General features: G+C 39.1%; 1 protein-coding gene across 1 annotated transcript; it reads right to left on the bottom strand.

The window, feature by feature from the left end:
- Positions 1-23,042: 23,042 nt before the first annotated feature.
- On the bottom strand, positions 23,043-25,745 carry LOC122031508 (beta-1,2-xylosyltransferase XYXT1-like). Its single transcript, XM_042590617.1, has 5 exons — positions 25,470-25,745; positions 25,220-25,399; positions 25,066-25,149; positions 24,284-24,996; positions 23,043-24,239 (listed from the first exon to the last, which is right to left on the bottom strand). Exons 1-5 carry the CDS (start codon positions 25,612-25,614, stop codon positions 23,847-23,849), a joined length of 1,515 nt encoding a protein of 504 aa, XP_042446551.1. The 5' UTR covers positions 25,615-25,745; the 3' UTR covers positions 23,043-23,846.
- Between the last annotated feature and the right edge of the window lie 922 nt (positions 25,746-26,667).

Genomic DNA, 26,667 nt, shown 5'->3' with positions numbered 1-26,667 from the left:
GAATCGGCGAATCTGATCGACGTCTGATCATGACGAGTAAGTGATCCTTTCGTTCTAGGGTTCGTTGGAATCTCGGATGTTTTAATTGAGCGAGATAAAATAAGGCCTTGCAAAGTGTTAGTCTCCTAGCGATGATGATGTAGCAAGTAATAAGTAATATAAAAGCTAACTTTTGATATTTGTCTTCCCGCCCGCCTAATTGGTTACGCCTTCGACAATTTCCTCCAAAAAACTTAGGGTCTACTAGCCTTCTTTGCGGTCCTTCCTCTAGCACTCGTCATCTAGGCACGTGTTCCCTACTGATTTTAATGCAAGATGCATGGGGACTCGTAGTGAGTTACAAAAATGATGTGCACAGACCTACACAGATTTGGGATTCCGTGAAAGTCGACCATGATGCGATCTTGTATAATCCTTTGATAGCTATAGTCGGTTGCTCTAAATTATAACAGAAATTGACAACTGCCGACCGAGCTAGAGCATAGAGCTAATTAAAACTCTAAGAAGGCTTAAAGTTGCTATTACCGACTCTATTACGATGGTCTCAAAAGGGCGAGAGCAGCAAGCAGCAGAGAGAGCAGTGCCAAAAAAGCAAGGGGGCAAACTCGAGGCAAGGGAGCCATCCCACCCAATATCGAGGCAGACACCGCATGGGACTGAAGGCCGGGGAGGAGGAAAAGGACTGGAAGATCTCGAGAAGAGAGAGTGAGACATCCACGGGTATATATGTTATAAAGAGTCAATCTATTTCTTCATCGGGTATTGAATCTAGGGACGTTCTCACATTTTACTAATATGCAATTGCGACGTTGATCCGAGACACATAGAATTACGTATACTTAGTAAGAGAGGCAATCTGAGATGAGTAGGCTGGAGGTTGTCGCACTGGGAGACTTATCTACTTATACAGGGTTAGACAGAATTAGATGAATGTTATATGCCTACCTAACTAAAACATAATTAGGTTTCAGCTGTTTGTTCGGAAAGAAAGGTTTTTCATTTATAATAGAAGAACAAATATTGTTGAGGTTGGTTTATAATTTTAAAATGATGATGTGTTAGTGCAGATTGAATGAATCTATATATCTCTAGACCTTGAGAACCTATCTATAATATAAGTGACAAGGTTCAAGGTCGAGATAGACACATAACGCAGACCAAACTGGCACTCTGTTGTCATCCCTTATAAATACGACAAACGCGCTTAATTATCGATATAAAGATGGTTTGTGTGTTGGACTTGATTTGAAGAATCATATGAGACATGCCGTCGAGTGCTCATTCAAGCGGCAAGACTGAGAGACTCAAGACCTTTTAGTGGACCGTGAGAATCGATGACTTAGTTCTTATACATAGTGATAGTACCATGATATCGCAGAGGTGGTTATGTTCACTTATTATTCGACTTAGGGAGATATTGTGTACCGAATTACGTACTACGACATGACACAGACTTAAAGTTCAAAGATCAAGAATGAAGTACAAAAAGCTTGGCTTGGCAGAGGTATTAAGATACTTGATGACAGGACAGGTGGGGGAATACCAGCCATGAGTTTCATGACTATCTAGATGAGTGTGGGATCTCTACACTCCTGCTGGAGTTGTGTGGTATATAGAAAGAGAAAGGAATATATAATAGATACGGTACTATATACGATGTCCACATCTTCCGTATCTTTGGGGTCAGACTTCTAGACATCAGATTCATATCTCAGTTCCATCCGTCGGACACATATATATAGATATGGATCGGGACCGGAGATGCCGTCTCTTTTATGAGGATCGCGGGGCTACGTCGACCAGTCTCACAAATTGGGACCCAAACAGATGATAAGTGCTATTTTCGTATCCCAAACGGAAGGCGAAGGATATTGCTACTTCTCTACGATCAGTCGAGTCAAACACAAGATAGGTATTAGGTAGCGTATTTAGAAAGGGATTTTGTTTACTAGAAATACTAGTGGATCTCGATCTTAAGAAGTTCAAGATGTGGACCACAGCATCAGTCTTGAGCTCCACAACCCAAGTGTGTGATGTGTTCCACAAGAGGTTGAGGAACAGCCCTGTATAGACCTCTCCTCAGTAGTGCCCGGCGTCAGTACACGTACCGAGATATTCATTCTCCCTCACCATGATGGCCACGATGAGCACGTTGAGGACATATCTATCTATCAAGTGAGATCGATGAGACAGGCGAGACCAGATAGGCCAGGCCAGGCCCGATCAAGATCCGAGATCCATGTACACCAACAAGTATGGACTTTTGATCCAACCAAAGGGAAGGGTGACCCATTGAGTAAGGTTTAAAAAGACGACCGCGATATGGATGATGGATTTATTTCGCTTATAAGGGTCGCTAGTAGCTAAAGGTTTCAAGTAGATTCATGGTATTGATTATGATGAAACTTTTATTGACTATGATGAAACCTTTTCTCGATAGTGATTTATCCTTGTATCTTGCTATACCCGCTATACTGTACCACGATTACCATACTTTATGTGTGCATACCACGCTTACCACGATCAGTACCACGCCGCGACCGCGAGCTACACCCGCCGGACACATATGGATAACCACAGTACAGTATGATCGATGAGCTAGAGCAGAGAGTCCATCGCATTGGCTGAAGCCATCGGATGAACGAATATTTTCGATACAAGAAGTTGTGGGAGCCAGAAGGTGTCATGGCCACGAGTAGTATTGATGACATGAAGAATCAAGATTGGGAAAGACATGGTCACTTTGTCTACAAGCAATTGTCTGTTGGAACACTTATATTCTATAACATACATACCGAGCCTGTTGAAAAGGTGTTGTTGCTTATACGACCATGTTCCATTGTCACCGTACACATTTTAAATTTTGTGTGTATGCAAAGTACAATGTGTGGAAATTTCTTTTACACAAATCCACTCATATCACTCGTTCGTCTTTTAAATGGGGTGAACGCGACAACCTTAAGTTTGATATATCTTCCAAACATTAATTTCATTGGTCCCAAGATCTTGAGCGGGCAATATGGATACGCAACCAAACTAGACGACTAGATAGATAACAGCTACCTTTTATAAGAGCTAATATTAATTTCCAAAAATAACTTTAGGGTTAACTTGAGAAGAACAATCAAATCCTGAGGATAAATAAAAAAAGACAACCGAAAACATAAAAATACTAGACGTTAGCCTCAGTATTTAGTATTATTTCCATAAATAACTAGTACGATGCGGAAAGGAAAAAAACTCTAGTTATACCTTCTAGAAGACCTCTTGATCTTCTATAGTATTCCTCTACTTATGCGTCGGATTGTGTGGGCAACGATCTTCCAAGATATGAAACCACCAACCACCTTCTTCTCCTCCTATAGGTTGGCCAAAAAGCCTTCAGGGAAAAATCAAACACTACTAAGCTCCAAAGAGACTTCCTCTCTCTCTTCTTCTTCTTCCAGTAGTAGCCTAAAGAGCTCCAAGGAAGAGAGGGTACAGTACACCACCACAGGAGAAGAGGAGGAAGGATGGCACGCAAGGAAAGAGAGGGAGAGAAGAGAATAAGGGTTCTTCTCCAAGGCACCTTCCATATTCCTTCGTTATTCCTTGGCCTATTCCTTTAGCAAATTAGGAAATTTAATTACAATAAATCCTCCTCCAATTTATGATGATTTATGATTTATTGATTTAATTGAGATATAAATAAAATATAATAAAATTGGCTGACCAGCCAGCCATGGCATGAGACCACAATGAACAGTCAAGTTTTAATCATCAGCTTCCTATAAAGGAATTTATTCATCTGATTTATATTATCTCTCATGGTTGATATAAAGAAATTTCTATTTTTTAACATGTGAATAATTTTTAAAGATAAAATATCTCACCAATCTAAGGAAAAAGAATCTATAAATCTATTAGAAAGAAATATGAGTATCTACAGATCTACATAGAGAGATTTACAAGAGAGATATATCTCTTTACAAGAGAGATTTTTAATTCTCTTAATAATATATAATTAATTAAATTATTACTTTTGTCAATTTAATTTGCTAGTCAAGCACTCACGAGCCAAATAGCGTACTAGTGAAAACTTGCTAGCTCCTGTTAACCATAGTCTGATGGTATAGGGAAAGATGTTCTATATAAGAGGCCAAGAGGCTGGGCTACGAGAGGACGGGACTCCAGAGGAATTGTGGTTTGGTCATCTCCGATAAATTAGCATCCAAGTGTTGGAAAAAATTTAATCGAATAATCATACATTCAATTCCATTCTGAGAAACTATTATCAACTAAGATCCCAAATTACATTTTGGGTCCTTCTTATTATGAGTTATCCCTGTGTTTAAGATAATAAATGTCCACTAATTAAGTAAATCGACAACTCATTTAATTAATATCTTAGTCGTCAGAGTACCAAACACTTATCATCATGTTGGGACTAGGTCCACCACCGTGTAATGATAATCCCCATGCCCTTGAGGGACATTATCAACCTCTCAGGACATAGCCTCATAATCAACAACACACTAGATCATTTCCAACTTATTAGCTATATTGATTCCGAATGATTAAATCTCACCCATCGATAAATTAAAAATAAATAAATCAAATATAGTGCTTGTTATTATTAGGATTAAAGCACACACACTTCCATAAGGAAGAGGTCTTTATTTTTATTTAAGTCGATAGATAGTGGGTAGATAAACGCGACACTCAAATGGTCTAATATACTCTAAGTGTACTAGTGTAATTATATAGTCAAGATAAACTAATTCCCAATTAATCCGCCTCCCAATGGTTTGTTCTCATTGGCCACCGTACCGCTATATATATGATAAAGTCATGACATCCACACATATCATGAATATTATACGATATAAATTAATTGAACAACCACACTTAGCATATAAAAATTGACAAAATGTGATTCTTTATTTAATGTTTACAAAATTTTACATGTTTACAGCTTTTTTAGTATACACATGAGCCTGATACAGTGTTGTAGCTCAGTCAGTCTACACCGATCTTCCGATTCGCCTGAAACTCTTTTGTTTAGGACCTTAGTTATCATCATGTAATCTAGACGCAAACAACTTCTCCTCGTTATACACCTCGATGACTGATTGGTTGGTGGGCGCCTACCTTTTTACTTCTATCTTCTGTTTACCCACGTCATCATTACAAATAATAATGAATGAGAGAATATATCTAAGTCTTTGAGGTAATTGTCATTGAGTAACACTGGTTATGGTTCCTTCATATGGTGGGTCACACCATCATGTTTATCACTCTTCCATAGTTGATGACTTTTCCTCCAAAGTAAACAAAACACAAAAATCAAGCTGACTTGGCTATCTATCACGACAAAACTGTGAGTAACGAAATCTGTATTATGTATAGCTCTTTGTAAGCTGTGTAGCTTTGTATAATTCCTAGCGCCTCTCTATAGCTCTATATGCTCTATATGCCAAGCCCGAATATCTTAGGCTTGATATACCTGTAAAACTAGACTTATAGATCCTGGATATGAATTAACGTATATACATACTATGTTTCACCATCGTGAGATCTCTTTTAAAGACACTACCCATAAAGTAAGACCATTGCTTAGTGCTGACCTTCGGACATGAGATGCTAGCGGCAGGGATTTTCGATATTAAGCTTGATAAGTAAAATATATTTTTTCTTTCGATCCCTTATTCTTTGATCTCAAAAATATATACATTCTCCAAGTCCTTTATATTGAATTATTTGGACAACCTGACAACATTTTGATATTGTTTCTAATACTTCGAATGTCTTATATCGTTTAGAAAAGCACCCGCTTTCCATCACACCATTGTACAAGACTTATCCATTTAATCAATAAATAGTCTGATTATTACTTTGATAAAGCTGATGTTCAAGACCAGACCTTGACGCTCACCCACACCACCATATCTTGCACAGGATTGAGCTCAGCTCCTCTCTTTAGCTGACATGAACCCAGTCGTTGCTTTATATGGATCTTTTCAAGACTTCCATTAAGGAAAGCCTGAGCAGCAATAGATAAAAGAATCAGGATAGACTTAAGCATGGTTACCGATGAAAAAGTTTTCATCAGCCTCTCTGAAAAGATTCACTGCTACACATCCTCATCATTCCCTATTCCTAGACCTATTATAGACTTTTACACAGAGCTTACACCATTGGGTTGTCAAACTAGTTTTTATTAGAATACATTCTATTCTTATCATTACTTTGTCTTGTCACGAGATGTTGCATCTTTATCTTGAAAAGTAAGGACATCGATGTGTCTGATCCTCCTGGATCGGTCTCTCCAAAACATGAATCTTTATATCGCTAAACAACCTCCCAATACTAGAGGCGTCTTCTCGAAGGCACTCCTTCTGGTATCATTTGTGATACGCGATACAGTTCTTCATTGTCGTGCTTGGTACTAGATTAGACATGCCTTTTATTATTTCCTTACATTTTCTTATGCATGGTTTATGTCCCCCTTCAAAAATCTATCGAATTGGTCTTCAATTCCGCTCTTACCGAAGACTATAAACCACTTTTTTCACTAGGATAACCCCAATAGGTGAATTCCCCAACTTATCATTGTCTCTCTTCGTGTATGTCTTGGACCGACTGGATTTTGTACGCCAGAAGTTAGTTGCACTTTACGCAAACTACTCTATACATAAGAGAGTCGACTTTGAGAAGGTACTATATTCACTCGGGGTATCCTTAAAATGATTTTGGTAATATTCTCAATCTACTTATTTCCTATCAAGAGTATTCCTCCTTGTACGGCACTAAGCAAGCTAGCGATACCGATCCCCGATAAATGACTCTAGGGTACTTGCCTCGAGGTCTACTCAGCATATAGAGTTCTACTTCGCGCGTCGTTTCTCCCACCTCTTTGAACAACAAAGCACTTAGACTAGACTTTGCATGCACATCGCAAATATATAAGTATCTCAAATAGTTCATAAAATAGATGAAATATCTAAACAACCTCTTACTCCTCGGATGCTAAGAGATATCAAATTAGAATAAACAACCAACGATATAATATCTTCTTTGACTCCATACCTTAGACAAAAGCTTCTTGGTTATTTTTCATTCCAGGAAAGATTTTCACTACTAATGAACCCAAAAGTTCAGCCTGCATACCATACCAATGAATCCTACATATATAAGCCTTTTAGCCCTTACGCGAAAATATAATTGGTCTATTTTTTCTATATTTTCAAGTTAGTTACTAATGTATACTAATGTATGTGCAGAGAGTTATGGATTTATAAATCACGTAGTATTGATAATAACTTCCTTTTCTTATAACAACTTTAATAAAGGCGAAAAGCGCGTATCGAATATCAAGTTCAATAGTTTAGAAATTGAAAACTAGTTCTTTCTAAACGAAGCAGATCCATGTTTTATTCAAAAGATCCATGTTTTATCCATTATCAAAAGATAAACCCGCCTACGCGCATAGCCATTCAATGATTTACGACGTTTTACGTTTGGTAGTAAGGGTCCTCGGAATATATATCGAGCATGATGATTAATGGCATCTACCACTGTCCGCATGATACACAGGAGTAGTATATAACACCACTAAACATGTTCCAACTAATGAATTAAACACACCTATATTGTTCTTAGTTATGAACAATCTACCTAAATGTCCAAGTCCTATTTCCAATCATTACAATGGGGACTACTAAGTCTTTTCTATAATCTACTAGGGGATTAACAAACATTTTAAATCTAAGTCACAAAATATTTGGCAAATCAACTCCATGATTTCTGACACTGGGTGGATAAATCAAAATCAAGAAGAGATTTTCATTAATTTTATTATCTCGTCATTCTAATCAACTTATAACAAATAAAATTAATAGTTGATCTGTTTTTGATCAAATATTTGGTCAAAATTTTTGAATTTTAAAATAACATTGATTCCTCAAACAATATTAAATTCACCAACCCTCGAACCAGTGAATTTTGTATGTAATTAGTGTGCGTATCTGAATTCAACATTTGAAAAGGAGAGTTTAACCCATTAATTTTATTATCTTGTCAACCCAACTTTTTGACGAATAAAATTAATAGTTGGTGTTTTGATCACACAAATGAATATAAATAATTGTGGACCTACGAGTGTGATGAGGATATCTATATTGTGTCTACGGTCTAAGGTGTATACCATGCTCGACACTAAGTCCATTAATAAGATTATGCCCCCGGAGATGATAATTAACTTCCCTATAGTCATCATGGAAGTGTTTAGTGATCCAAAACAAGCTCATCCGGTTATGGAGGAAGACACTTTCGCTTGCAGTTGTTTGCTTACACTGACGAGATGAGACGTATGGATTTAAAAATCTCTCTCCCTTACAATTGTTAAGAGGGAATTTTTAACTATTCTCTACAGTCATGTGATCAACATATATAAGACAATATAAAAGCAACAGAATGAAAATCTAATTCAACTTTGTGTCTCGTATGTTCATTCGGTGTTGCCAGAGATCACGCCATATGGCATGCCCTGGCCATCGTCTTGGTTATCTTGTCCATTGGGTGCCTTTTACCGTTGCCGTCGTGGTTCACACGCTTGCAATTGATCATATAAATAGAATTTTACATTTGTCGATCCTCGAAGGAATGTACATATAAACTAGATCGATAAAATAAAATTTACATCCATCGATCCTATATTCCATAAAAAGGAATGTACATAACTAATCAAAATAAAACTAATAAAATACTTGAATTATTATACTTAGACTTAACCCTTGACATGTCCAATGGTCCAATCACACACATAACTATAAGTACTAGTTGGATCTGTTAGTTAACCTATAATTTAAATCCTTGCCTATATATGTGTATAATTTATTACCAGGCAAAACGACCTAACCTAAGTCGATGCGTGCGAATTGTTGTTGGTTCTACTTAAAACCTAGAGGTTCCATTGAATAGGTGTGAACCTTTTCCTAGCTACCGTCACGTGTTCTTTTAAATTAAATTTTAGATCGCTGCTCATTACATCCTTAACGCTTTGATCCAAAATTACCATCTATTCGTCGCTCTTAGGTTTGACTTGGTCTCATGGAACTTAACACCCAATCACCTATTAATTCCATTAAATATTAATTTCATTGGTTCTCAAGTAGGCCAAGAGGCGAATGACACCTTCTCGGATATAGGGCACCACCCCCAGACCTTTATTAGCTAATATTTAATTTCTAAAATAACTTTAGGTTAACTTAAAGACAATCAAATCACAAGGATAAATAAAACAAAAGAACACAACATCAAAAATTAATACTAGAACGTTAGCCTCTTGTATTTAGTATTATTTCCATAAATAACTAGTATGATGGAAAAAAAACTACTAGTTATACCTTCTAGAAAGACCTCTGATCTTCTCGTATTATTCTTCTAACCCCGACGTTGTGTAGAGCCATGTGTGGCGACGATTCGATGCTCCTGCTACTCAACCTTCTTCTCCTCACTAGCCTAGCTTGAGACAAAGGCCAGACCGGCGGGCTTCTACCAAGGAGGAAATCAAACACTAACCAAGCTCCGAAATGCGCTCTGCCTCCTCCCTTTCTTCTTCCCAGTAGTATCCCCACCACAAGAGCTCCAGGAGAAAGGAGGGGTTGCCACCACAAGAGGAGGGGGAAAGGATGGCTGGAGCAAGAGGAACAAGAGAGAGAAAATAATAGAGGTCAGCCCTCAAGGGCACCCCCCTCACTTCCCTTTTATATATTCCTCGCCTCTAGAGAAATTAGGAAATTTAATTACAATAAAATTTCCTTATTTTCGTTGACATGATTTAATTGAGAAAATAAAATAAAATTTCCCAATTAAATTCAAGTGGTCGACCACATCATGAAGAACAAATTGGACAAGTTGTAATCAACAATTAAAACTTCTAATTTGTTTTGGAATTAAAATTAAATTTCTCCAAAAATGATAAAAAGAATTTCCAATTTTAATTTTATAAATATGTGAATAATTTTAGATAGATTTAAAATTCAATCTACAATAAGGAAAGAGATCTAATCTCTTTAATGTAGATCTTTTACAAGTGAGATATTTTAATTTTAATTTCTTTAATAAATTATATCTTCCACAAATAAAATTTAAATTAAATTCTTTTATAATGGTGCTACTGCCCCCACTAGCCCCACTAGCTTGGGTTACCATACTAGTCTATGCCGGCCCTAAGTTCTGGCCCCAAGCGGGGTAGGGTGGAAGGTATGTACGCTCGTTACGCTATAGAGTTAGAATCGAGAGGGTTGTTTTGGTCGATCATCGATATTGCAGCAGGTAGGCGATTTCCACACCTGAACCTAATTTATATATCGTTACTACATCAGAACTACTACACTACTGCGCAATGCATCACGTTACATTTGGGCATTTCTTCTTATTCTACTATGTGTATATGGTCTCCCAAGGTCCGTTTAAGATATCAATGTGTCAATAATTCGTGAGTTCACGACAACTCATTTAATTAATATCTTAGTCAGAGTAGTACCACTCGGCCTTATCATCATCGGACTAGGGTCCACACGGGTTTAACCTTAATGACGGCTCCTCTTGAGGACATTATCAACCTAGTAGCTCTAGGACACAGTTTCCTTCAACAACACTTAATAACACACACTATAAGTGATGTCATTAAATCACCAACTTATCGGGCTTTGTTGTTCATCGAACTAAGACACTATGATGTGAAGATAAATTATAGGTATTATAGCGCGACCTCAGCGAAGTACGATCACTCATACACAGTGTACTACAAGTGTACTAGTTATATAGTGTAATTATAGTCAAGATAAACTAATGTTATTATATGAATGGATGTTCTTTCGTATGACGGTCATCATATTTTTTAATGTCTGTCAAATATGATATCTCCACTGTTACTGATACAATAAATTAATAGTCAAACTTCTGACAAATGTAGATTACCTATCGACAAGATTCCTTTATTTTGGTGTGAGCTCTTTATAATGTTATAAAATCATCACACTCAACAGATATAAATTAATGCTGGTGCGTGTCCAGAAGACTGGCTGGCTAGGGATAAATTGACAACGATGAAGGATTCTTGGGTTCCCATAAGCTACATGAGATACAGATCTACGATGATCTAGAGATCAGAAGGTCTCCCAAGGCAAGAAGTCGACGAGTGCTATACGCGTACATTGCACGCTCACTGATAAGTCAAGCGAGACCAGAGAAGGGATGGCTGGTATCTCTGTCCGAATGTGGTTTGCCAAAACCGATCATCGATGTCACATAGAGTCCAGCCTTACGCGTGGATTCATACCCCATATGCATCCACGTCGTGCGCCATGCTCCACTCGATGTCTCGTGAGTGGCATGACGCAGATGCGAGCATATGTCCGGATACGTCCAGAATGAAAAGACTTGAGAGCGATCGAAGAATGGATTGATGAGCTTGGATAATAGCTTGGAAGAGGTTCGCAGGGTTTAAAGGGCAGCTGTAGTGATCATCGCGGTGAGAGGTTAGTGTGTGAATAATGGTGGTGAGCATGAAGGTTCAAGCACAACCGCGATCGGTTGATCTCAAACAATCAATTGAATTGGTTTGGAGCTGCCTGTGATCCAAGTGCAGAAAGAGCGAGCGATCCTAGAGTATATTCTAGAGTAGAGCTCTATTGTGATGGCAAGCATTAGGAAGTGGACTTTCAGTGTGGAACCAAGATCTCGGCTTGAAGCTCTCTCATTGAGGTAGATCTTGAGATTGTGACAATGGTCAAAACGAAAGGCTCTGAGCTCGAGGAGGCTATGAGGAGAGAATAGAGCTCAACATCGTGCCCAGAGAAAGCAGGTCAAGAGCCTGCCAGCACCAGAGTGCTGGGAGATTGGTTATTCTTATATATATTCCAAAGAGCATTTGTTTATCATGTATATGCTTACTTATTGGCCAAATCTTTATAAAGCGTCCTTGAATAGAATTCTTATGCTATATCGATCGATTGGGTTGAAAAACCAAGTGAGATATATAAGGCCCTTGAGATTCTATAATCGTCGAACATTCGGGGATTAATGCGGCGATGACTATATAAGGACACTCTCTTGAATATCAAAGTCATGGACATCTTCAGGATATCATGCAGTGATTGCATGTGTAACCTTAACGAATGTTTTGAAGTCATGACCGCCATGAGAAAGTATCATGGATTGTTATAGTGGTCCATATATTTTCTATCGGAATTAGCGATTAAAGTATCGACTATTATGCTATCATATGAGTCACACATGGGCTTCCCTACATGGTTACTGATACCACTTTGGAGGTCACTTTCATACCGCCACTACTTGTTTGATCCGCCATCCACTTATGCGGAGGATGGGTGGGGGATACGATAATATACGGAGGGATGTGAGTGATGTGCCTGTGAGGATGAGTGACGGGAGATATGGATGTAGACTCCTCTATATGTGATCGGAGAGACCACTAGTGCATATTTAAAGAATCAATCAATGAATGAGAGATTAAGTGAGTCTACTTGGGATTTGAATGAAGTAGATTGATGATTATTAGGAGACTGGTCCACTACACATTGTTGTCGAATCTAGATGTTAAGGATGTAAGGCACTTGTCATATTTGAAAGAGTCACAATTAGTAGTCAGAAGGTGATGTTGGATCTGGGTAGGTAGTGATGTGTTGCTAGATACGCTCATTACTTATGCTAAATGGGTTTAGCATCGGTCTGACAAGAACCTAAGTAAGAGTCACAAGCAATTAGATGGAATTAGGTTCATTTGATGAACTTAAAGGATTAGGTCCATGATGAACCAAATTGGATTAAGTATAATCCGAATTAGTCGGACTCAATTTGGTTCATGTGTTAGATGAGTCTAAACTGGTTTAGATATGAGTCACATTTTGTTCATGGTAGAGATTCATTAAATTAAAATTGACTTGAACAATGGTTAGGAATTGATTAACCATGGAGAGGAAAGAGTGGTTGACTTGACTGACGAGAGGAGGAGGACGAGTCAGTTGACGACCATTTGCCACTCCTCGGGTGAGTTGGTAAAGAGGGACCAATGATGATCTCCACATCATCATGGTTGTTTAAGTGGGATGCCACCTAAGAGTTGTGACTCTTGGTATTCCATGGAGGTTATTAACCTCTTAATGTGGCCGACCACAATTATTCAAGAGAGGAGTTTTTCATTTTGTGTAACTCTCATCTTCTTCCTCTCCTTTCTTCTCCTCTTCCCTAGAGGCACCTGAAAGGTGCAAAGGTAGCACACTCCTCAGTATCTTTCTCCATCTCCTTGTTAGTGTGTGGATACACATGGAGGAGTGTACTTGACATTCTCGAGATCCCACATCATTTGGACGAGGCGATTAGCGAAGGACATCGGCAAGGTATATCTTCCGATCTTGTAGATCTAATGTAGATCTAGGTAAAACTTCGTCGACTATATGAATTTTAAACCCACATTCGGGGTATGTATAATTGGCAACGCAAAAGGTCGCAATAGACTCCCTGGTAGCGGCACCTCACTGGACTGATGCACTGATGATGATCGAGGGCGGGTGACGGTTATTGATCGCTGCGTGTTATTAGTAAAGTTAAGGGAGGAAGTGACTTGGTGAGGATCGGTCAGTTAACTTAGAACTTAGAGCCGATCAACTTAGAATCATTCGAATCTAAGTTGAAATCGTGACTAGATTCCGATCGTCGATCGACATGTAATCTAATTATTACTGCTTATATGTGTTTAACTTTGTTTACAGGTGGGTAGTAATCTTTATTTTGCCTCCTTGGCGAAAAGAGATTTCTGCGGAAAGATAGTGGTTGGGCTGACTGGAAGGGATCAGGGAAGGAAAGGCGCCGTGGTTAGTCCAGAATTATCCGTCAGCAGATGTAGTTGTGTTACGCTCGTCACGGACGCATCTCGGCAGGCCGGGAGGCGAGCACTTAATAAAAGATACTTGTAGTGATATCTGCCTGCTTCTCACGATGGTGCCCTTGTATTAGCTATCTGACCTCCCGCGGCGAGCGTAACGCAGTCATTTTTTGTGTATTTTTTTTTCTTAACGAGTTCTTGTACTTTCATTTAAACACTTTCGAGTCGCTGATGAATGCTCAACAAAAAGCACTTCTGTCGTGAGTCGCTTGAATCACCAAGCAAGTACACCATAAATTGGTTCATTGTGCATTTGTTTTCTGTTTATCGCTATTCTAATTGAATTTTGATTGCTTATTCACCCCCTAGACGACCTATCGTATATGCCACTTGTTGGATCGCACGTGACGTGCGGAGGAGAGGGTGAAACTTGTTGAATTTAAAGTTTTTTTCTGAAATATCGGTTCACTAAAATAAAACTAAGAAGTAGGCGAAGCGAAGAAAAACACGCTAACAGTAAAATTTTACTTAGTTTGGAGCCTGTGACGACTCACTTTCATTGAACAATCCACTAATAGTTCGAATGATTATAAAATTTAAGTACAAGTGAACTATAAATAGTTAAAATGATAGTAAGTTGAGAGGGAGGCCAAAGCGTTAGAACAAAAGTGTCGTACAAGAACAAAAGTAGTTGATGTGTGGTGATCCGCCTCGATCTCGGACATGCCGGTTCCCTCCGGGCCTAGACTATATTGACATGGCGAGCTTCAGAACTTCATCTCTCAGTTTATCCACCATCGTGTGCTCAACTTCCCCTCTGGATCGATCAGCGAGTCCAACGTGGGTCGGCGATTATTAGGCGATCTTTCCGCAACGACTGGTGAACCTGAGGGCCACCCGGTGCGAGCGCCGGGAACACGTCCCTCTATCTACTAATGCTTACGTTGAAGCGAGACTGCTGACATACGCACAGGCTCAAAACTTCATCCTCAAGTTTATCCAGTAAGTGGGACCTCCTCCTGAGCATGATGTCGCACCACGCCTCAATCATCAGCGCTCAGCGCATGAACTTTACGGTATGGGTGCTGAGGAAACCCGCACGTGAGGGCGGGCAGCCTGCTCTAGGCACAGCTAGCCCGCCGGACAGGGATCAACTCTAAGCACCTATGGTTCGGGCAGGCGGGCACACCCGGAGACACTGCTTTAAGATCACAGCAGTTAGAGTTAAAACAATATAATATATATATAAGTTTGATAGCCTCGACTATCGATTCACGATGTGTTCTAAAACTTTGACAACAGGTGTCCCTTCCTCAAGAGGATGTCTCGGATCTCTAGTTGCTTGCCCTCTACACTCTCTTAATTCTAGGATTCATTCTTTTGATGTCATGTCCTTGACCCACAGGGGACTTCCTTCGTGATCTCTCAATTCAATCTAGAACATGGTACTTATGACTATCAACGCCGACTTGGACTTCCTTCCACCTAACTCTATACCTATCAAATTCATATCACACACATTGTATGTAAACCAAAAATAATATATCTATTTATCTATTAAAACTTGATTATTAGTGTAATACTGCCGAGATGCTGAGCTATGGAAGATAATAAGTCATAAATATTACGAGACGTAGGGGTTGTCTTCAAAATTTTGGTGCCACGATCCAGGATAATATAGGACCCAAACTACTGTGATATATATTTATTGGATGTATATTTATTGATATGTACATATAGTGTAGGATATACTACAAACACAAGGAACTCATACCGTAACTCGAAGAAGATCAAGAACCCTCATTCTTTTCAGCAATGTGTTTCTTCTAAGACTACGGGCTATTTCAAAATAAGCATATAAAATACAAGAAGAATGATTTATCAATGAGGAGGTGAAAGGCTCATAGAATGCTTTGCTTGTGATCCTAGAGCTCACTATCATCACATTCATATCCTGAAACTGAGTAGTGATATTCACTGAACACGTGGAGTTCCTCCTCCGACTCTGGACCCCACTTTGGAGGACAATTACATTTAAGGTAGAATCTTTACAAAATCACACTTAAACGGATCTTCCTCCGGGAAGTAAACCATTAGGTTGCAAGTGGATCTTTGAAAGAAGAAAGTCGTAGACAGTAATTGATAAGTCATAGTACATTCTAAGCGATATCGAAGAAGGATCATCTGGACAATGGAGAAGACTTGATATATATTAATATGATGTTGAGAGAATAATTAGAGTGTTGTTCATATTATGCTTTATAAAATCTAGAAATATATTAGATGAATGTGATAAGACAACATTTCTAAATAGATATTTAGAAGAATCTATCTAGATGAGAGTTTTAGGTTTAAAATAAGTGTAGATCGGTGTGAAGTTATCATACAATTTTATTAAAACAAACACTAAAGCAAAGCAGCGTTGAAAGAGAAATGCTATAAGGATATGTGGATTCAATATCAATAAATATGATAAATGTTTCATAAAGCTGAGATGACATTTCTTACTTCTTTATATACAAGAAATGAATGTAGTCATTTGACATTAAAGACATGGGTCCAACTATTGTGAAGATAGGATTATCAACATGTTGACATTAAGACAACTTAACATGGGTCGACTGAATTAAACCTTAGGAATAGGATAAGAAGAGACTTGTTCAAGTAAGGTTGACAAGATATGTTATTATAGTGGACCGAGGGTGAAGAGAGATGTAGAAAATTCACCAAGGAAGAACTACTTGAGATGAGCGTTACCAAGGTGATCTATTTGATCACGAGCATCGAAATAGTGACAAGTACGAATGGTAAAAGAAATCAGCTCTGTAATGATCGTACTCGGCTAATGCGGTGATACTGATATAGAATTGTGAGCAGCATATTGCAATCTCGAGCATAAATACTACACTATAAATACATACACTATATGTGAATATGGACTACACTGTGAAACTATGGATACTACTATGCCTTTTTGATCAAATAAACTATTCACATTGAGTCACCTCCTAGAGGTCGATGAGAAATCTTTTATCTATCTTAGCACTATAATCTCTATCTAGGGTATTGAGGTATTTCTAGTTCTTTAGCATAAATAATAGGGTTTATAGAATCTGGGTTTGTACTATGAATAATTTTAGAAAGGTTAGAATGACTAAAGGCACCGATAAATAAGATGTTTCATCAAGGTGGCTAGTCATCTAATATTAGCAGTTAGTCAACATTACATAATTATAGTCAATAAGTCGATAACATTAAGTGCTCCACAGCAGTTGTCGGGCAACTATAACATGATTAAGTACTATAGACATATCTAAATTAAGTAGAACACGGGAGTATAACCTAAGTGTATCTGATTACATAGTTACGAGATGAGCATGAACACCTGAGACCGGATCGGACAGGCCAACCTTATTGAACCTAGTTGGAGGAGTGTATGCGAGGCAAAACCCAACCTATTAGGGATAGGCGGAGGACTTTTTAAGGGAAAACTTTGTCCATAAGAGAAAGAAGTCGGAGATGTAGGATGAGATTGTACATCATGTTCCACATGACCAATTTTAGGAGGTTTTCTTAAAAGCCATTAAGCCTGACAATCACATTTTTAAAGAACTGTGAGGAGGAAGTGAGGTCACGTGACGAAGCACAATGAGGTTGCCTTATCACGGAGAGTCTTAGAGATATGTCAATATGGCCGAATCAAGACACGCTTCCAAGGTTCGACTGAGATTCGCTATCGACGCCTGGGTGAACACAAATATAGAGGCATCAAATACATGCAGTTCAGAACATGTCGAGACATCAAGCAAACATCTTAATATATTGGAATCATGCTACACTTGGACTCAACTGGTGATTTTTAAATTGCGCACCCCATTACGGTGTGGGATCTATTGAATGTCAAATTGGATCTTATACTTTAGTAATGGTCTCGACTATTAATGGCGATATTAAACTCATTTAGAGTGATTTAGGAGGATATGAGCCCTTCTATATGTGTGTAGGGAGACAGGATGACTCTCTCACGCATCTGCTGAGCCATATAAGGAGGATGGACTTTGTTGAAGAAAAAAGCGGAAGAACAAAAGAGCATTAATAGTAAAAAAACCTTACTGCGTTTCAATTCTTTCTTCTTATTAAATGCAAATGTCTCTAATGAACGTTAATTACTCATTATGATGATGATTATTTTTCGCCACGAACAACCAAACGATGATTGGTTGTGTGTGTTACGCCAGCATTCATTGCGGTATCACAGTAGAGAAGGAGATGAGTAAGAGCGAAAGATGAAGAACAAAACACGGTGAGAGTAAAAAACTCACTACGTCTCGTGTTTCCCAATTTGTTCATAAATGCGCATTAAGCCATGATATTCCTTTCTGCATTCAGTTCTCATATCCAGACCTACAATGCTTGGTTGTGGGCCATGTAATATTCGAAGAGATGATCCGATGAACCTTATTCAACACAATGCTGTCCGATAGCGCATTACATCTATGCATTAAGAGGCCTCGATCTAGCGATGATGCGACTGCCTTCGCAGCCTCGCTTTGTACTTTTGACAGCGGGCGGAGCAAAACCATGCTAAATTCTCGATCATCGTACGATATGATTAAGAGGATAATAGTATTAGGCCTAACGAAGGCATTTGGATTTATTTTATAGATCCATCAGGTGTCATTAGTTGGTTATGCGTTAACCTATTAAATTAGATAGTAAAGACTATATATCCATGTGTTAGGAGTTGGTTAATTAAAACATACGATGGATTAATTAATGACACTTCTCTTAAACGACTCTCTACCCTACATCAACACTTCATCTCCTTATCTCCTGCTGCGCAATCATTCTTTCCGATTCTTTACCTTGTCTCCGAGATCTCTCCCGCTAGCCTCCTTCTGCTTGCAGGGCGAGGGCACGTGGCACAAACAAGACTAATTGTGTTGTCCGTGTCATTCCTTCACCTAGGACACCACCTTCCTACCTCTGTCATTTGTGTCGCCGCCTCAATGCAGTGGCATCTTCTTCTTCACCGTGTTCTCCCTTCACATGCGTCATCTTCTCATTCGATTGCCTTCTTCTTTCTCTAATGATCTTCGTCCTCGATTGACTCGGTTTGAGCGAAGAAGCCGGCAACCTTACCGACGTGCCGACGAGTGCTAGCTGAGTAGTAGTTAGTCCTTCTTAGCGAATTGCTATTGGCCCTATTTTCATTTGTGTCTATTCAGCTGCCCTTGTGGCAGTCCTTTTATTGTGCACTTGTTTCGCGTGGCAGCACTGAGAGGCTTGGTCCACGCATGCGAGCAGCAGTAGCTCAACTCCTTGCCTGCTCTTCTCGGTGATGACATCAAATCGCCTTGTCAGCTGCCACATTGGCCACTCGTGAATGAAGGGAACGCGGAAGTAGCCATCCCTTTAACCTAGGCTTCTTGATCTATGATCAGTGCTGATTTAGGGTTATTTGATTTGGAAGACAACACCTTCACCTAGCTCGGATCATCGCTATAACACCATCCTCTCAGCAGATCTAAGAGGAAAGGTCTACTTATATTGCTATTGCAACTGGATTTCTTCATCAAGCAGTGAACCAGATTTGGGTAAGTTGTAGAGGTAATTTCGTATATGAACTAGATTTGATTCTAGTCATGGAATGGTTAGGGTGACCAAATTCTATTTAGTTGTGATATGTTGCTTGAGTGGATTTGGGTTTGTGATTGATTATCATGTGGATCGATTATTATTGAGATGAATATTTTGGGTTGAATGGAGGATTGATTCATTACTGGAATTGGGTGAGTTTTGGATTGATTATGCTTGAAATAAATCCTATGTGGAGGTGGAATAGTTGGAAGTATTTAATCTAATTGATTATGGAGTTTGATTAGTTTGTATTGAGTTGATTAATCTATACTTGGTTGATAAACTTGGATTGATTAGTGGATTGGTAGATTTAGAGGAGTACATGATCGTCATCAGAATCATTAGATTGATATTGTGATTAGTGGTGATGGGTTGAAGTTATATGGTTTCTTGTTGGTAGTATTGAACAGATTGTAATTAAGGATTCATGGATGAGAGTAATTGAAGCTAATCATTAATTAAGGATAATTTATGTTCGATTTGAATAGGGGTTTTCCTATGAGTTTGGATCTTTGGGTTTAGCTAGTTGTTGCTTATTTGATTAGCTAAACTATACAATATATGACTTGCAGGATGTTGATTCGAGATGAGTGTCTCGATGTGAGATTGGTTTATCACGATCGACAGATAAAGGCGGGTACTTTCTGCTTTGTCTCTTTAGTACTTTGACCTTAATGCATGAGTTAGATATTTAGATAGATGTTGTATTTACCTTGACTCCACTCATATTTTTCCTGAGCTTGATACTTACCTGCTTGATCTTTGAGATGATCGAATCCATGTTTATACAGTCTCTCATTGTCATCTATGATATTTAGCAGATACTAGATACCACGTTTACCTATACTGATTGATGTTTATTCATGTACCTTATTGAGCATGCTGCTTTTATTGTAGTATAGTAATTGTTATTTATATATGTGATGACTGATGCATTTTACTCATCATATCATTGCATGTATACTTGAGAGTCGTGGCAGCTGGAGTGTTGTACAGTTGTCATTGTTCCAGCCTCTCAACCATACAGGGTCGTGGTACAGAGAGGTGGGTGGGGTGACTATCCGTGCATACACTTTTGTATTATGCTTGCTTATGCTGTTGTTTTTATTGTATTCATATGGATGTGATATGTTTATATATGATTGAGATATATGCCTGTTGCATGTGCTTTGACACTGGCTTACTTGTTGGTAGTATATATATACCTCACATGTTACCCTTGTGGTTATGAGCAGTACTATTGTAGATCTTCATTGCACCTGACTTTCTATTACTAGCTTAGTATATGGATTCAGGTATGAATATTTATTATGATATCTCTATAGTTCATGATACTTTCCCCTACAAAACTATATACCTTTGGTTCTCTAGATACTTATTATGCTCATGCACTATCTGTCTATTACCCGCTTAGTCTTTAGCACTCATCACCCCTTGAACTGATTTTTCTTTCGTCGGGGAACAAGTAGAAGGTACAAGGACACTTGGAGGATCCTGACTACCGATCCTACGTCACATCCCAGGATGGTTTTCTTGTTTTGTTTTTTTTTTTTATTTTGTTTGTGTTTTAAATTTATGAACTTGGTATTTTAATAACTCGATGTGGACTTGGAGTTTAGCCTTGTGATTTCTTGTATTTGGTTTGATGTTTTAGTGTCAAGCCAAGCCAACTCGTAGTTAGTTGCTTTTGTGGTTTTGTGTTCGTTATTTTGTGACTTTCGCTGTATTTTGTTTCAGCTGTGTGTGTTGTTTATCAACTATATTGCTATGTTTTGTTTCAGCCGTGTGGGTTGTTTATCAACTGTATGGTTGTGTTTACTTCTAACAGTGTAGGTTGCTTATAAACTATGTGATTGTGTTTACATTCAGCCGTGTGGACTATTGATTGCTTGTGAGTAGTTTCGTGATATTATATATATGATTCATCTATCATTGTTACAGAGAATGTGTTATCTAATTTTTATTAGATAACTTTACATTACGGGCATGACAATCGCAACAGATTAACTAAGTTAAAATTAATTTTATATAATTTTAATTAAATAATTTTCTTTAAAATCTTCTATAAATTATCCAATATCTTCTAACATCCCATATCTTTTAGAGTAAATAAAGAATTGCATATTCTTTTATAATTATATATACACAAAAAAACAAAAAAAAAAATCTTCATTCATAAGGATTCTTAGTATATCATTATGTACGTTTGGCCCATGTGTTTCAAATTTTAATAAAAAGTTAAAATTAGCATATATATTCCTAATGTTATTAAAAGTAATATAATTATTTATAATCTTAATTAACGAAAGCGTACTGGTGTGGGTTATGTTATTTTATAATTTCTTTCCTAATTAAACAATAATTACGATTATTAAAAACGACTAATCATGATATGCGTAAAAAAACGACGGAACAGTTCACCAACCTCCTACGTTGACTTGGGCATCCATCCAGTTGTCGGCAAACCCTTTTCCTACGTATTCATGAAAATTTTCGAACTATTAGACAAATATATAATTTCTTTTAGTAAGAATTGATGCACTGATCAATACGAATGATTGATGCATCTAATTAAATTCTCTTTGTACAACCATACTTAATGGAAAAAATGTCCCTCGGGACGGTGCGATGATTAAGACATAAAAAATTATCACATGAAATCTTGAGATCGAAACTCGGCGTGACCGAACATAACCTCCCCCATGTCTTAGCCATTTGCACTAATGGCTACTAGTCATCCGTGATTTACCTCCTCTGTGTTGGCCTAGGGACGGATTAACGGAAGCGCTGGAGACAAACGAATCACCTTTTACCACATACTTCACGGGAAAAATAAATAAATTTTATTAATTTTATTTACTGATTTTAAGATTATTAATTTAGTCCGATAACATTTTTCCATTAATCACTGCACATCCCATTTTAAAAAAAAAATCTATAAATTTATCATAACTAAAAATCAAATTATATATATCTAAATATTTAATACTCTACCACTACACCATTTTCAAATTATATATATCTAAATATTTAATACTCTACCACTACACCATAACCCCTGAACAACCATACTTCTCAGAAAAACACAGTGAAAAGCGCCACATTGGAATAACTGACGGATGCAAATTCCACATGAATTTTATTCTGCAATAACTAAAATACTAAGCATCAGTTGAACCGACCCTATTTGACACCTCCACGCGGAATAAGCTGCTTCTTCTACGTACCTCACATGCACTCAATTACAAGGCTGTCACAAACCCCACAAGATTACGCGACTGATCATCCACTCCTGCTTCCTTAACGGACATTCAGTCCACGTTTTTAATTGTTTTTAGAGGCTAACTCCAGTGTTCTTTTGCACGATATATATATATATATATATATATATATATATATACTAGCTACCGACCTTAACTTATTTCAGTAAATCATGACTAATTAGATTAAAGAAGAAAATGGATTAAGATACTTTTCCAGTTTCTTCACGCAAAGCCAGCAAAAGTGTGTATAGTTTCAGAAACGTGTAACGTTGCACCTTAACTTTAATTTCTACCGTTTATGATAATGAATGCCTACTGCTACATGACAAACCGCTCTAACAAATCAATATTTGTCTTCTCCTTTCAGTTTCTCTTTCTCGAAACCAATGGGGTATAGCTATGCTGCATCAGAACGTATGTGGAAGCCACTTTCTTTTTGTTTGTCCCTCCGTTATATAAAGAATAAAACTTTTATTTGAGCATTTATTCCTTCTCCCGGACTAGGGATGGTAATTTCACCCGAATCCGATGGATAATCCGACATCCGACCCGAATGGAGGAGGATATGGAGGGTATTTTTATATCCGATTATAGTAAATGGGTATTCGGGTATGGGTATTTCGGGTATGGATATGGAGGCGGATGTGGTAAAATCCTACCCATACCCTACCCGATACCCGATATATATATATATAGCCTCATTTTTTATTGAGAAATAAAAACTTTAGCCCTCTTTCCATCTTAGAAAAAGGCTTACTTTGTCTCTTTTTTCGATCATCAACACGTATCTTATCTTCTTTTCTACGAAAAATGTTCACCCGATTGAAGGAGCGCGAGACGAGGAAGAGCTGACAAATACATTGAGATAATTTTTTTAAAAAAATGAGAATGGTAGAGAGTAATAGGATGATGGGTAGGATATGGATACCCGAAAATCCGACGGGTATGGGGATGGGTATGAAAGTTAAATACCCGATGGGTATGGGGATGGGTATGGGTATAGATATAATAAATGGATATGGGTACAGAGGATATAAAATCCTACCCAAATCCTACCCATTGCCATCCCTATCCCGGACGAGCCCGTATGCTTTCTCCAGAACCGGTCTGAACCGGTCGACGTCGAGCCGGACGCTTTGTTGGCGGAGGTAGACTTCCAGGATCCTATGCCAACCTTCCTTGTGGATCGACTCCGGATCCGTGAAGACCTTGTCGTCCCTCGGATACGCGTCGAGAAGCGTGCTCTCGGCGATGGTGATGTCGTACTGGATGTACTCGAGATTCATACCCATCGCTGGCTCCGCGTAGAAATTCGTGGCGATCCAGTCCAGCTTGCCAAGTGGCACTACCTGGACGACGACCGCTCCGGTGGGTAGGAAGAGGAAATTGGTCAGGCCCGCGCCGTGCACGCCAACCAACACGTCGCACCACCGACGCGCGAACCGGGCCGACGTCCATGAAGTGCCCGCCGCCACCGCCTGAAGCCCACTTCCGCCGTCAGCGCGTCCAGGTTCGCGAACTTCCTCGTGCCGCCGCGCGCGATGAACAGAAGGCGCGGCTTCGTGGGGTTTTTCTTCGGCCCGACTCCGGCGCGACCGAGACCGTAGACGCTGCGGGTGAGCTCGACGAAGCCGGCGATGGAGTGGCCATCGGGGGCCTCTTCGGCGTCGATCATCAAGTCGCGCTTCGCGCGCAGACCGACCGTCAGGCGGTCGAAGCAATGAACGCGGTCGTCGCCGTCGAGGTCGATGACGTCGAAGGCGGACAGCTGGGTCAGATACGGTCGGTACTTCATCATCCACCAGCCTTTCAAACTGGAAATGGCGAACCGGACTTGTCGGCGAAGCGGGCCTGCGGTCTGAAAGAGAGGAACGAGCACGTCGGCGAAGTCGTGGAAGCAGTTTCCGCAGTGGCCGCCGGTGGAAAAGAGCACGCCTGGGACGGAGTGGCGGACGTCACAGTTTGGGGCGGCGGAGGCGTGCAGTGTCGTGACGTTGAAAGATCGGACTTTGGCCTTGGCGGAATGGTCGTACTTGCGGGGATACGGTTTGATCTCCCATGACGATGCAGGGGCGTCTCTGGATGCAACGAGCATTACCGAAGAGAGATTCTTCCCGGTGACTCTGATATCGCCCTCTAAATCGCAGATGTCTAATCTGTACTGGGAGAAATCGCAAATCGGTTTCTTCGCAGGCAAAGCTTCTGAAACAAGCCAGTGTGGAATTCAGGCGTGGATTTAAAAAGCACAAGTCTGTGTGTTCAAAGAATAACCTGGTTGATTGTGATCGACAGCTGATGGTTTCGCCGACGCTTGTTTATCATTTTTCACTTTGGTTCCTTCCTCCTCCTCGTCAACTGGCAATCAAGATTGGCGTAATCTTAATTCAAGATGGAAAAGTAAAGAAAATTAATGACATACTATTACCTGACTCATTTCTCCCAGTTATTAAAACCTTCTCTTCTACCAAGGAAGAATTGATTGCGATCTTGTCTTCTTCATTTGCCGGGTCACTACTTGTCGATAGAATGCTCCCGCCTTCTTCGACAGAAGAATTCGCAGTAGCCGCGTCGTCCGACGACGAAGACGGTGGAAGCTTGCAAGTCACTGCGCGAACTTGAAACAGAGTCACATCATTGTTGAAGTGGACCAGCAAGAACAGAGTTGGGCAACTCACAGATAGACCGATGGTCGATTCCTTCTTCACTTCTGTACATTATGGCATAAATCATCGACGCCAAAATGCATCCAATAATTAGCCCTGACCCAAAACTCCGGGGCTCCGCCAGAGGCCGGAACCTGAGCCTCTTCATCTCCTTCATCCTGCAGGAGCTTTATCTCAGACGCTGAAGAATGGAAACACTTTCAAATATATAAGGAGTCTGGACTTGACATGTTGAAAGGAGAGGAGGAAGAACAAATTCTGCAGTGTCGGTGGGCGAGGATCGATGATTGTATTTAGAGTTTGATTTTTATTCGTACAATGCGGCGTGGAGGAATGTGACGGACGAAGGCCATAGATTGAGACTTACGCCGCTGAAAAGAATCCAGAAAAGCCTACCATTGGCGAGCAAAATTGATATAAAATATAATTTGAATTGGATTTTACAATGATTCAACTCGTCGAAGAACAAAATCAAATCTCCTAAATAAATGTTGAAAGACAAAAAGATTAGGCAACGCATTTAATATTCAAAACGTCCCATCTTGAATAACTTGTATGGATTCGGAAAATAAAAGAAACAAAGTTTAAATGCATTTGTCGATGGGCGCTATTTGTGGTTCAATAATTGAAGCATTTTACAACCGCTTCTCACAAATTTCATAATCAAACAGATGGAAAATTAGAAGAAGCTGCCATGACTAATATTATAATTAATTGAATCGGATAGGTACGTTGAATAAGAAAATGATTGAACTTTATGAGTAATCAAAGCAACTTAGAATCAGGAAGCTTTTCCCTTAGCAAGTCATCATCCAGTGGATGTTTTACATTTCTGCTAAATCTGGCCTTTTTTGTGTTTTTTGCCTAGTTATTCTTTTTAGACGCTTGAAGCGAAGTCAAGGGATCAAAGAAAGCGATGGGAAAGCTGGTTTTTTTGGCATAAGTTTTCTTCCTTGCTTCATTGACCATATCAAACGGTAGCCACGCAACTATGAGCTCGGGCATCGTTATACTACGGAATATGTATGCTCCTTAAAATAAAAACAGAAGAAAAAAGTTCTATGTATTGTTTTATGTCTGAACTACTCGAGGATCAACATATCTGCTTCGATTTCACTGGAGAAGACAGGAATAATAACAAAAACAAAATCAAGGTTACGTTGGATACATGTGAATGAAGAAGAGGTGGAAGAGATATGAACTCTATTGT

The sequence above is a fragment of the Zingiber officinale genome, chromosome 11A (genome assembly GCF_018446385.1).
Source record: "Zingiber officinale cultivar Zhangliang chromosome 11A, Zo_v1.1, whole genome shotgun sequence".
Taxonomy (NCBI): Eukaryota; Viridiplantae; Streptophyta; class Magnoliopsida; order Zingiberales; family Zingiberaceae; genus Zingiber; species Zingiber officinale.
Note: the sequence above shows the minus strand (reverse complement) of the source record. Positions and strands in the feature narration are given on the sequence as shown.